Source organism: Equus caballus, chromosome 27, assembly GCF_041296265.1.
Source record: "Equus caballus isolate H_3958 breed thoroughbred chromosome 27, TB-T2T, whole genome shotgun sequence".
In the NCBI taxonomy this organism is placed as follows: domain Eukaryota; kingdom Metazoa; phylum Chordata; class Mammalia; order Perissodactyla; family Equidae; genus Equus; species Equus caballus.
Genome location: NC_091710.1, coordinates 51,665,902 through 51,679,515, shown reverse-complemented (window position 1 = coordinate 51,679,515; position 13,614 = coordinate 51,665,902). Strand labels below are relative to the sequence as shown.

Sequence of the window (13,614 nt, the reverse complement as noted above, 5' to 3'; positions counted from 1 at the left end):
GGAGGGCTTTGGGAGGCTATGAGCAATATCACATATATAGTGAATACTTTCGTATTGAGTCAGGGTAGGTGGGACCCTAAGCCTCCCTCCCGTTTGAGTGACAGCCTGATTTCAGAAAAGATTTCAGCCTGAGATACAGAACGCAGTCTTCCGAGGAGCCCTCACAGCAGCCAAAGCTGTGCTCTGGAGCTGGCTGGGACTTTGAGGGTTGGGCTATAAGCTATGGGCATGTTTCTCCAAAGAGAGCCACCAGAGGTTCCTCCCCTCCTTGCGCATCCATGGGGGCTGGAGTCCACTCCTCCAGGCCCTTGAATCTGGGCTGGCCGTGACTGCTTTGATGGATGGAAAACAGCAAAGCCGTGCTGAGCCAGGGCTGGGCGAGCTTCAAGAGGACTGGCAGCTTCCACTTCCCTTCTCTTGGAATTCTCAGCAGCCATGTCCAAAGTCCAGGCGACTTTGCAGAAGAGAAAGGGCACAGGAGGGACTCTGGGGCACCAGGCGTATAAGCAAAGACGCCGTCCATACGGCCAGCACAGGGGGCCTCCCTGTGAATCCAAACACCCATGTGAGGTCCCCTAACAAGAACCCCCTACAGCCCATTCATACATCAGAACCAGGATTGATGGTTATCAGTGGTTATTTTAAGCCGTTAAGTTCTGGGGTGGTTGGTTACACAGCAATAGACACCTGGAGCTCAAGCTCGGCTTACCTCCAACAACTAAAACCCAGATGTGGTAAGTTTTGAAGAACAGAACCAGACTGAGGACGCGGGCTGCCAACATGCCCATCCTCCAGAGTTGCTGGCAGAGGAGGGCAGCCCACGGCATGGAGAGGCGACCTGGCTTCATGGAGTCCATGGAACGAGCATAGCACACCAGGGCCCAGGACAGCGCGGACCAGGAGCACAGGGCGCTCACCCCTGGAAGGGAAGGGACAACAGTGTTTGTGGGACGTCTAACCTCTTATTAAAAAAACCTGGCTTTACGAAGGGTATTCCTCACCAAGGCCCTGATGGGCGGGTAACACAACTCTGTGTACAAACGCGCACGACTATGTGCGGGAAGAACCGAGGACGAGCAGGAGAGGCTGCCTCTGCAAACTGCAGTGGGGGCTCTTCCGCAGCGAGCGAGCTGGGCTCTTCCCTTGTCACCCTTTAAGCAGAGCGCCTGAGTCTCTGCTCCTCTAAGCCCTCCTGTCTCAGCTCTGTTATGAAGAAGCATATCCTCGGGGCTCTGAACGTGGTATTCCATCCCAAATGTACTTTGCTGTTCAACCCATCGGAAGGAGGTTTAATCAAAGAACTCAAACCAGAACATCAAACTGTACCAGGCCCATTGAAAAGGATGGATGGACGGACAGCCAGGACTCTCAAGCATTTAACTTATGCACATATCAGTGTGGACACTCGGCAAAGAGAGAAGAGAAGAGAAAGGAGACGAGGGGAGAGAGCAAGAAGCGACTGAGAAAACGAGAGAGAATGAGCACGCCCACGCCCTGGAGAATGTGCGAGCCCGGGACACACATCTGCTGGGCCCTGAGCTGCTCAGTTTCCGCACGGTTCTCGAGGTGTAAGCTTCTGGCTGCGCTGAGTTACTCAAGTTACTAAAGTTGCAGAAAAAACAGACACATTGATCTTGCTGAGAAGCAGAGTGTGGCACCTTCTCAAGGTGTTTTCAGGGTCATTTGAGCATCCACAACTTCTACCTTAGGGACTGACTTTGGAATCCAAGCCCCAGGAAGGAAGCCCCCTCACTCTGAACTAATCGCCACAAACGGAAGCTAATTTTAGCCATCCCCTTGCACTAGTGAGCTCGGGCTGCCCTAATTCTCCCAAGCAGAGGAAATCTTAGATTGTGGGGTTTTGATAAATAAGGCACTCGTTTCTGTCCCCCTTGAGAAGTCGGACTGTCTATGCTCAGTGGTGGAAGTCACTCACCTGGCACAACATCAGTGAAGTCCGAGGCGAGAAAAACATACGTTTGAAGCAGCAGGTGGGGCCCAGCCTGAAGCAGGGCTTCTAGGAGGCGGAGGGCTGACAGGTCGGCCTCCTGCAGCAGCAGCTGGCCCCGGTGGGAGGCCTTCCACTCCTTCGACAGAACAGTGCATGCGGCGTCCCAATGCCTGAGGAGGAGCAGGGGTGACATGGTGCTGAGCCAGAGGGTGACAGCTTAATTAGGACACCGCCCCTTTCCTGGCTTACCATTTAGAGACCTTTCGCATTCTAGAGAATAACCTGTCTACACACTAGAGTCTCTGAGCTCTGACTCTAGCCTGAAGATGCCAGCTCTAATCCAAATGCTGCCATGGGTAATCCTGCTCAGCAAGGCCTGGCCGGCGGACTGGCAAGCTGCCCCCGTGCGGGAGGAGGGCCAGGAGCTGAAATGAGGCTGAAGCAGACGCAGCTTAACAGGAGGGGCTAGGTTTGCAGGGGGCCAGTTGCCAAGCAGCCCCCTACCGAAGGGCCAGGCCTTCACAGGTGGACAGCAGGAAGGGCAGGCCACTCTTGAGAGTCTGCAGGACAGGGCTGGCCGGGGCCACAGGGACACTCCAGTGCCCCCAGGCTGGGTGACCTCCCCACGGTCCAGGGAAGGGAACCAACACAAGAGAGAGAAATTAGGAAATGTTCTTGTTTCATTCCATTTCTCATAGGCCCGTCCTGGGAACCTCTCCTGAAGCTCCCATCTTATGAGAGAGGTCTGGAAGGTGCCATGGGCCACCAGCCTGTGCCCTCTGAAGGCTCGGGTGGCAGAGATGAAAATGAGGCCACTCCCCAGGCACTGTGCACTTGGGGTTTCCACAGCAGATTCCCCCCTCACCCTCCAGTGTCCCCCCTCGGTCTACGCCTGAGCCAGGACGGGGCGATTACTACACCTGCCTGCACAGGCGTGGGCGTGCCCACAGCCTCCATTTGGGATTGCAAACTTCCATGTCGAACAAGTTAAGAAAAACTAGAAATCATTTTAATTTAAGGACTCCTGAATCAGAGCTGGATGCCCCTTTAAAGTCACCTGGAAAGCCCCCTCCCGAAGGACCCCCGAGGACTCTGGCTGTGCAGATGACACACCAAGCTCCGGTCTCTGCTAACACTTCTACGGCCAGAGCAGAAGGGGGTCCTCTTTGAAACGGCTTTATTCACGGTACCCAGGGCCCAGGAAAGACACGTAAGAAAAACAGTGCTCCTTTCTCACAATTTGGAGTTGTGGAGTGAACTGACTTCTTACTGAGTCTTTGAAGCTGTGATCTCTGACACAAACGTCATGTTAAGAAAAAAAATATGAAACCAACAAGTGTAATCGTGACGGTAGGTTGCAGCTTCGCTTTCGGTCTTGAATCATTGGTTCAATTGCTCGTCCCTCTTCCTACCCTCCCGGAAGCCTCCATTCCTCCCATATGCATTTTTATTGGGCTTCTTTTCCCACCTCGGAGACTGTAGAAGGTGCAAATGAAATGAAAGATGTTCCCTGGAAGCCCAAGAATCAGTCGTGGAAGGAAACCATACACATGTGAAAAGTTTGAGTAGGAAGAAAAACACGTTAAAGTGAGCAGCTTTAATTCACTTTAAGGGAGTTTAAGGGGAGAGTGACGGGGTGAGACCCAGGGAGAGGACAGTGTGGGCAGGGAAGCCTTCCTGGGAGAGGAGGACAGGCCGTGGAGCAGAGCCTGAGGGAGCAGGTGTGGGTCCAGGGGGTCAGTGGGGCAGGACGAGGGCCTGAAGTGGAGGGTCCAGGCTGGGGACAGTGAAGGGGAGCCGGACAGTAGAGGCCTCTGTGGGTCTAGTGAGGGGTTGGGGTTCCTTCCAGGAAATGGAGAACCAGGGGGATGTGACTCAGCTGGTTTTCCTGATCCCACTGCAGAGGGAGGGATTCAGGCTGCGAGGATGGAAAGCCGTCAGGGTGCCCAGGTGAGAGCTGAGGCGAGATGGGGGGGGGGGGGGGGGCGGGATGGAAAGGAAGCAGTGGTGTTGGGTGGTCAGCAGCTCCCGTCAAATCCCATCATCGTAGTTGCTGCCTCATTCGGGTCCTCACAGCTCCTGTCTGGACTTCTGCCCGCCTGCCTGGCCCTCAGTCTCTCCCACTCTGCTCCATTTCCTTCTCCCTGCAGCCATCTCTCGAAAGGCCTAATCTGAGCAGTTTATCTCCTTGCTTAAACTTTCCAATGGGTCTTTGACACATGGAGGATAAAACCCAAACTCCTCACCTAGTACACAAGTTCCTTCACGGTTGAGCCCAATCTATCTCCGACCCCCTTCCTCTCATCCAGAACATTCTTACCCTACACCCACATTACAACAAACTTCTGGTTTCCAAGCACACCATTTCCAGCACGCCTTTCTGCCTCTGTACCAGCTGTGGCTGCTTCCTGGGTCAGAAGTGCCTCCTCCTCCCTCGTGGATGGAAATCCGCCTCATCCTCAGCCTTCACTCAAGGCAGTGGTTCCCAAACTCGAGTGGACATCGGAGCCACTTGGAGGGCTGCTCAGTACAGGCTGCTGGGCCCCAGGCTCTGAATTTCTGATGAGTGAGACAACGTCTGCAGAACTAGGAGAAGTTTGCTGTGACGTGATGTTGGTTGGTCCAGGTGCAGTTCGACAACGCGTATCTTTAACGAGTTCCCCTGGTCCATGATGTGGATGCCGGTGCGGGGACCGCTCCCGAAGGCAATCCTCGGGGCACCCCCAAGACTGCAAACTTCTTCGCTTTGTTCTTCTGAGTTCACTGTTTTGTTCCCAGTTCAGCCTCAGATATTGTATCTTAATCATGTGTGTCTCCAGTCCCTTCGGTCACACATAAGTTAGTAAATGTGGACAAATCAATTCTGAGCATAAGGAGGTGTGTTGAGGACGGTCTAAGATTTCTAGTTGCATTAAGAACATATGCTCTGGGTTGACATTTGGACACATGACAAATTATCTTAACTTAGGCCTTTTGAATGAAGTTTCTCAGCAAGCTCTGATCTTTCCTAATTAGCAGCTCAAGTAAAAAGCAAACACATCCACTTCACCTAGAATAATCGATCATAGTCCCATGACTTGAAAAATAAGCAATGCTTCTCTCCCTCTTAACGCTTTTTGGGGATGTTAAAGCTGAGATAGCAAACAGCTCAAGATTTGGCTATGGCTGGGCTTTTTATTTCAATTTTTTTATAGTGGTAAATACATGTAATATAAAATTTACCATCTTAACCATTTTAAGTGTACGTCAGTGTTATTAATAATTCAAATTTAATAATTTATTAAATTATATTGATTTAATAATAATTGAATCGAACTTAATAATTTATAATAATTCATAATGGTGTGCAATCATCACCACCACCCATCTCCACAACTTTCTTCATCTTGTAAAACCAAAACTTTGTACCCATTAAACAGCCACTCCCCATTTCCTCCTCCTCCCACCCCCTGGCACCCACCATTCTACTTTCTGTCTCTGTGAATCTGACTACTCGAAGTGGAATCATATAGTATTTGTCTTATTGGGGCTGGCTTATTTTACTTAGCATAACGTCCTCAAGTTTCATTCACCTTGTACCATATTGCAGAATTTCCTTCTTTTTCAAGGCTAAATAATATTCCATTGTGTGTATACATTTTTCTTATCCATTCATCTGTCGATGGACACTTGGGTTGCTTCATGTTTTAGTTACGGTGAATAGTGCTGCTATGGACATGGGTATACAGATATCTCTTTGAAACCCTGCTTTCAATTCTTTCAGGTCTATACTCAGAAGTGGGATTCCTGGATCATAGGGTAATTCTATGTTTAATTTTTTGGAGGAACGGCCATACTGTTTTCCACAGCGGCTGCACCATTTTACATTCCCACCAACGGTGCACAAGTGTCCAATTTCTCCACATCCTCGCCAACACTTGTTTTCTGTTTTTTCGATAGTTGCCATCCTAATGGGTGTGAGGTGGTGTCACATTGTGGCTTTTGTTTGCATTTCCCTGATGATTAGTTATGTTGAGCATCTTTTCATGTGCTTATTGTTATGGCTGTATTTTACATACTTTAAATATTAAGTTTCTACTATCTGTGCTGAGCTTGCCTTACATATCCTTAAAGTTCACCTCCACTTTCTTTCTAAGAACTTTTAGCTTCCACTGAAAAAAAATTCCTAAACCAAGACACATGCTAAAGATGAGAAGAGTTAGGGACTCTTCTAGCACCTCATGCTGAGTTTCCAAATGGATTCATACGCTTAAAAAATGAAAACGATGTTGGTAACATATAGCATTTGAGTGGAAATAGAAAAGCTAAATAGAAAAAAGTAACTAACTTTGTTTACACAAGTAGTCACTAATGTCGGGCGCTCTTGAATAGAGTCAAATTTAATATTAGTTTACTATGTATTATTTGGCATTTAAAAAAGGAATATATTTATGTTTTAAGTCCTCGTATTTTTCATAAGCTACCTTAACTCAGGAGGTTTGTATTTATTGGTTTTTCTGTTCTTAGTAGATTCTTCTGCTTTGTTATGAAGTCACTTAACATGATCCCTTTTTAGATGCTATTCAGGATTGTGCAAAACACAATTGATTTGGCTCCTCCTACAGGCACTTTTGTGAACTGCAACCACCCGAAAAGCTCCTTTGCAGGCCCTGATTAGAAACAGTCTTCAAAATTCAGGCTGGCTTTGCTGAAAGACACTGCTGCCCCCAGGGTTTTCTTTGTGAGAATCCAGTGAGCTGGTGTCAGGAGCAGGAACAGATCTGCTGCTTTCTATTTAACTGTCAAAGCTTTCTGTAAGGAAGAAGATTTCTGACTGTTTGGCTTACTTTTAATCTCAGAATCATTGCAAACCATGTAGCTCTTATGCTTGCACTGACTGTTTGAAATCTTAGAGCCAAATCTGTGGTTCATCTCAAATAATCGTATATTTGGCTCTATCTTCTTTTCTAACATTTCCTCCCTTTTCCTGACTTTCCTAACTTATTTCTTTTCTGTTTTCCTCTCCTTTTAAATTACATATATTTTTAGTCATCTTAACTTTGTTTGAAAATCACAAGAGATATAGATGAGTAGTTGTTTTTTTCCTAATTTCTAATTTTCATGTCCCTATTCACATATCTATTTCAGTTTTTATTATGTTTAATATTCATGACATCATTTGAGAAACTCCTGTGGGAGTGTGGGGAAGATGAGAGTGTGGAGTCCCCGTCGGACACCAGCAGCAAGAATCTGGACACATCAGGGGACTGATGTGGTCCCCATCACGGGATCAGTTCGGCCCCAGGGGCCCCACAGAGCTCCAGAAGGCACATTCATGTGGCATTTATTCAGGAAGCATCTCTCCGGTGGCCGGTGTTGACTTAAGTCTCCTTTGAGCTATCAGATGTTTGCTTGGGTGAACGCTGAATCACTTTTTCAATAGGGTGTCTGTCCTCGAGGTCACATTCTTGGTGATTACAGGGGCCCGACCCCTTAGGTTTCCTCCCCAGGCCGGGCTGAGGGAAGGGCTGATGTGGTAGGTAGTGCTCAGCAGAGGCCCCATCCTCTGTGAGTCGAGCGAACAAACCATCTTTGCTCTCTTCCCACTAGTAAGGGTCCAATCTTCTCAGAGGAACCGCACTGTGTGGACACAAAGGCCCAGGTTTGGGCAAAATGGCTGTGGCTCAAATGTGCTTCTGCTGTCTTTAGAATCTAGGGTTCCAGCTCCGAGGGCCCATGAAATCCGGGGGGGTGGGGACTGATGTCCTTCTCAGCAGCACCCTCGGCCTCTTACATGAGACTCTGCTCTGGGTGAGAAGGGAATCATTCCCTCCTCAGACTCACCTCAGAATCAGAAACTCACTTCATCTCCTTCAAGGAAAGCCCTGGGACTAGCTCGAAGGCACCAAGAAGAGCCAGGAGCACAGCCCGAGATCCGAGACTTGGCAGTGACTCCCTAACACCCTTCCAATCTGTGGGGTCTCCAAACTCACGAACACTTGCTGCACGGCTTCACTGACAGGATCCCCCTACTTTTCTCCCTTCTTTTATTCCTGACAACTCAATGGAATATGAGGCAGCTGAGAGCTGAAATGGGCCTTTTACATCAACCACAGACAGATCTCTCCTGACACTCCAGGCATGCAGGTACCCCAGTGAGAAGATTACCTTACCTGAAGAGGGGACCACAGGAAATCTCATCAAGATGGTGATGTAGGCAGACTCTGAACTCATCTCCATTCATGAACACCACCAGGTTACTATAATTCTTGGGAAAATTACCCCAGAGTGAGAACTGAAAACTAGATAAAAAGAACCCCTACAACCAGGGGCAGTCCTGACTGAGGCGTAGAGGCAGAAATTCCTTTCTGGAGAGAAAAAAGTCACCTGTGCCAGCCATGGAGCTTCATAGCTGAGTGGGAGGAGCCCTACGGTACACAGCCTTCCCTGGAGGAGTGGGGACCTGAGCGGGGGTGTGTTACTGCTCTAAGCATCCTTCAGACTCAGCACAACTGAGACGAGTCTCATAGTATCTGGCTTTGCGAGCTATTAACTACAAAGGGGAATATCCCCAGAAAAGCTATCAACATAAGTGAAAAAACCCAGCTCTTAAAGGGCCCATGCACAAATTCACCCATCTCAGAGAGCAACTTAAAATCACCAAAAAGAAAGGTACACAATCCTTTGGTGAAAAGAGACTCACCTGGTAGGCTCTGGGTGCACCTTGGTGAGAGGTGAGACCTCTCCAGAGACTGAGACATTAGTGACAGCCATTGTTGTAACCTAGTACAGGCATGCTGACACAGATGCTGGCAGCCATTGAAGTTATTTCCCTGGCCTGTTAGCCCAGATGTGTGCCATGCCAAGTAGAGTGCCAATTTAATCCAGCTCAGCCAGGGCAGGCATCTTTCCCTAGGGACTGGCCCCACCCAACAGCAAACCCTCAGACTACTTGTCGGCCTACATAGTCTGGGTGCCTTGATCCTCTGAAGGCAGGTGAGTGTGTCCACCTCTGTGGGGCATGACCTGCATGAGGACCAGGTGAACTGTGGGGGTTTGGGTGTCTCTGCAGTGGGACAATTGGATATGCTCCAGGGGTTCAGGAAGTGTGCACAGACCAGGGCTGCATTGACGGTGTGTGTGGACCTGCACGGGGTGGGGCTTATCAGTGGCAGAAGACCTGTGCTTCACAAATAGCCATAAAATGGATCAGCCCCAACTTCCAAAGCCTCAAACAATTAGGGGCTCCCAAGCCTGGGGCCAGCACCACCCAGCTGCAATCCTGAGAGAGCTGATAACAGGCTTGCAGGCTTGAGGCCTACAGCAACTGTAAGCCCCTGAGCCTAGCAACCAGCCATGCTGGGGGCCTTCACATAGTAGAAAAACTGCAACAAGAGTGTGCTGTTAGACCTTGGAGCCACACCCAATTTACAAATAGTCAGCCAGAAAGGGAAAGGCTAGACTCCCTGGATTCCTGCAGCAAGATCAACCTGCCACAGCAGAAGGATACATGTAGCCCACACAGGGGTCACTCCTGGAACATTTGGACTGGTGACAAGAGGGAAGCACACTGCTAGGCCTCAAAAGGCATCCCTTACATAAGGCCACTTCTCCAAGAGCAGGAGACACAGCTGACTCACCTAATATATAGATATAAGCACAGAGAAAGAGGCAAAATCAGGAGGAAAGGAATCATTCCAAGCAAGGGAACAGGACAAAACCCTAGAAAAAGAACTAAATGAAACAGAAATAAGCAATCTACCTGACAAAGAGTTCAAACAAAAACTCATAAGGATGCTCACAGATATTGCGAGAAGACTAGATGAACACAATGAGAATGTCAACAAAGAATTGGAAAATATAAAAAAGAACCAATCATAAATGAAGAATACAATATTGGAAATGAAAAATTCACTAGAGGGACTTGATAGCAGAGTAGATGATACAGAAGAATGGATCAGTGATCTGGATGAAAGACTAGAGAAAATCACCCAAGCTGAACAGATAAAAGAAAAAAGAATTTAAAAGAACGAGAACAGTCTAAGGGACAATATCAAGCACATTAACATTCAAATTATAGGTGTCCCAGAAAGAGAAGAGAGAGAGAAAGGGGCAGAGAATCCATTTGAAGAAATAATGGCTGAAAACTTTCCTAGCCTAAGGAAGGAAACAGACCTCCAAGTACAGGAGGCACAGAGAGCACCAAACAAGATAAACCCAAAGAGGCCCACACCAAGACACATTATATTTAAAGTGTCCAAAATTAAAGATAAAGAGAGAATCCTAAAAGCTGCAAGAGAAAGGCAACAAGCGGCATACAAAGGAAACCCCATAAGGCTATCGGCAGACTTCTCAGCCAAAACCTTACAGGCTGGAAGAGAGTGGCATGACATACTTAAAGTGCTGAAAGGAAAAAACCTACAGCCAAGAATACTCTACCCAGCAAGGTTATCATTCAGAATCGAAGGAGAGATAAAGAGTTTCCCAGATAAGCAAAAGTTAAAGGAGTTTATCACCAAGTAACCAGTCTTACAATAAATGCTGAAGGGACTTATTTAAGTGAGAAAGAGAAGATCACAAATAAGAATGAGAAAATTATCAAAACAAAACCCAACAGGTAATAAAATCACTGATAAAGCAAAAGTAAAGTAAAGGTAGCAGATCAACCACCTGTGAAGATAATATGAAGGTTAAAAGACAAAGCACTAAAATGACCTATTTCAATGATAAGAGGGTAATGGATAGACACACAAAATAAGAGATTAGATATGATTTCAAAAACATAAAATGTGGAAAGAGGAGAGTAAAAGAGTAGAGCTTTTAGAAAGAAGTCAAAATAAAGGGACCATCAACTCAATATAGATTGCTATAAATGTAGGTTATTATATATGAACCTCATGGTAATCACAAACCAGAAAGCTATAATAAATAAAAAAATAATTAAGAGAAAGGAAATCAAATATATTACTAAAGAAAACCATCAGATCACAAGGGAAGAGAGCAAGAGAAGAAGAAAGGAACAGAAAAGAACCACTAAAAATCCAGAAAAAAAGTAACAAAATGGCAATAAACACACATTTCTCAATAGCTAATTTAAATGTCAATGGACTACACGCTCCGATCAAAAGGCATAGGGTGGCTGATGGGATAAAAAAACAAGACCCATATACATGTTGCACACAAGAGACACACTTCAGACCTAAAGACACTCACAAACTGAAAGTGAAGGGATGGGAAAAGATACTCCATGCCAATGGCAAAGAAAAGAAAGCTGGGGTAGCAATATTCATATCAGACAAAATAGACTTTAAAACAAAAGCTGTAACAAGAGACAAAGAAGGGCATTCTACAATGATAAAAGGAACAATCCAACAAGAGGCTATAACACTTGTAAATATCTATGCACCCAACATAGGAGCACCTAAATATATTAAGCAATTGTTAACAGACATAAAAGGAGAAATAGACAGTGATGCAATAATAGTAGGGGATTTTAACAGTCCAGTTACACCAATGGATGTATCATCCAAACAGAACGTCAGTAAGGAAACATTGGCCTTAAGGAACACATTAGACCAGATGGACTTAGTAGATATATATAGAACATTCCATCCAAAAAAACACCCAGAATACACGTGATTTTCAAATGCTCATGGAACATTCTCCAGGATTGATCACATATTAGGCCACAAAACAAGTCTCAATCATTTTAAGAAGATTGATATAATACCAATCATGTTTTCTGACCACAAAGGTATGAAACTAGAAATCAACTACAGGAATAAAAACAGAAAAGCCACAAATATGTGGATACATGCACACCTATGTTCATTGCAGCATTATTCACAATAGCCAAGACACGGAAGTGACCTAGGTGCCCATCAAGGGACGAGTGGATAAAGAAGATGTGGTACATAGACACTATGGACTACTACTCAACCATAAGAAATGATGAAATCCAGCCATTTGTGACAACGTGGATGAACGTTGAGGGATTTATGCTAAGTGAAATAAGTCAGGGGGAGAAAGTCTCATAGCGTATGATCTCACTCATGAGTAGAAGACAGAAGGTAAAAACGACAAACACACAGCAACAGACATTGGACTGGTGCTTACCAGAGGGGAAGGGGGAAGGGAGGAGGGCATAAGGGGTGATCAGGCGCACATGTGTGGGGATGGATTGTAATTAGTCTTTGAGTGGTGACCATGATGTAATCTACACAAAATTTGAAATAGATTGCGATGTACACCTGAAATATATGCAATGTTATAAACCAATGTTACTGCAATTAAAAAAGAAAAAGAAAAGACAAGGAGAAAAATTAAAAAAAAAAAAAAGGGGACCACAGGTAAGCCTAAAGGACACTAGGCCAACCAGGTGTCTTTTTTGTGGGAAAAACTGGCCCTGGCTCCCAAATGGCTTCTTCCTGCAATAAAGCCTTGATGCAAATGTCACCAGGCCAGCTCCGCTCCTAGTCTGTGGTTAAATCTACGCCACTTCTGTGACTATGGTAGTAGGTGTTTAAATGGAACGGCCTTAAGCAGGTCACCTTCTATGGCTCCAAGGCCTTGAGCCATGAATGGAAACAACAGAAAGATAGAATTTGGCTGAAGTCAAGGAAAGCTTTGGAAGGGCCATAGCTATATAGGGTAGGAACCCCTGATGATAGAGATGCTCCAGGAAGTGCAGGCTGGAAGAGGGGGGCCCATATTGGAGCAAGGGTTCCACGTGGTGGCTCTGAAAATCGCCCATCCTTGAAATTCTAGGACCATAGGATAGAGTCCACGTGCACAGAATAGCCCTCCTACTGCACTCATGCAATCCTGCCTCAGAGTCGAGAGGAGGCTGCCAGTCCTTACCGCTTCCACACGCCAAGCTGTAGGCCGTGCAGCAGGACCAGCAAGCAATGACCTTGATGTCCATCTGCTCGGAACCACAGATAACTCAGGCCCTGTACCAAGCAGCCGGGCAGCAGCACAGCCAGGGCCAGTCCCCCCCAGAGGAGCTGTCCTGCGGAGAAGTAGTAAACCACAGTGCAGAGGCCTGCGGGAGGGAAAAGGAAAGACCAGGGTCAGGGGAAGGCTGGAGGGAGACTGGGTCCCCAGCCAGCACTGCATCCCTGTCCCCAGCAGGGCTCTGGGCTAGACCCAGTCCAGAGGGGCATGAGGTTGAAGGAAAGGCCAGGCCTTTCCAGGGTACCCAGAGGATCAGACACCAGGTCCTAGGAAGGGACAGTTGGATGGCACAGGACAGCAGGAGCAAAACACACCTGGAACCTGGTGTGTGCTCAAAAAATGTTAAACCTCCTCTCTGTGGCTGCTGTCTTTATTTTATCTTTGAGGATGGTAGGGTAGAGAAACAGAGTTGAAAGTGTGAGACAGATCCAGGTCAGGATCTGTGTCCCTGTCACTGACAGTGGGGTGGGAGCTTGTATCTGTCCAGCACCAGCATGTGCACGATGCACAGTCATTGTTTTATGTGGCTATAATTCGGGTTTTCCATATTAAAAGTTTAAAACGGATTTATGGTCACACGAAGCTGCAACAGTGGAAAGAGAGCACGGGCCGTAGTATAGATAGGAATCCTGCGGGTGTGGACAGAGGAGCCAGGGCTCCAGCAGCCTTTCTTGGTCCCCAAGCCCTGTCATCTGTTCTATCCACCCTGGGCTTCGTGCCACACACTG

The 13,614-nt window shown here is 47.0% G+C and overlaps 1 protein-coding gene across 4 annotated transcripts in view; it reads right to left on the bottom strand.

Annotated features, from left to right (window-relative positions):
• XKR5 (XK related 5) overlaps nt 1-13,614 on the bottom strand; it is a 33,209-nt gene that overhangs the window by 18,233 nt on the left and 1,362 nt on the right. For all 4 annotated transcript variants that reach the window (XM_001494027.5, XM_070253267.1, XM_070253268.1 and 1 more), the window contains exons 2-4: nt 12,791-12,974; nt 1,937-2,121; nt 710-919 (exon numbers count right to left, since the gene is read on the bottom strand). In XM_001494027.5, the coding sequence (XP_001494077.3) occupies nt 710-919; nt 1,937-2,121; nt 12,791-12,974 (579 nt within the window). The remainder of the gene's footprint in view (nt 1-709; nt 920-1,936; nt 2,122-12,790; nt 12,975-13,614) is intronic.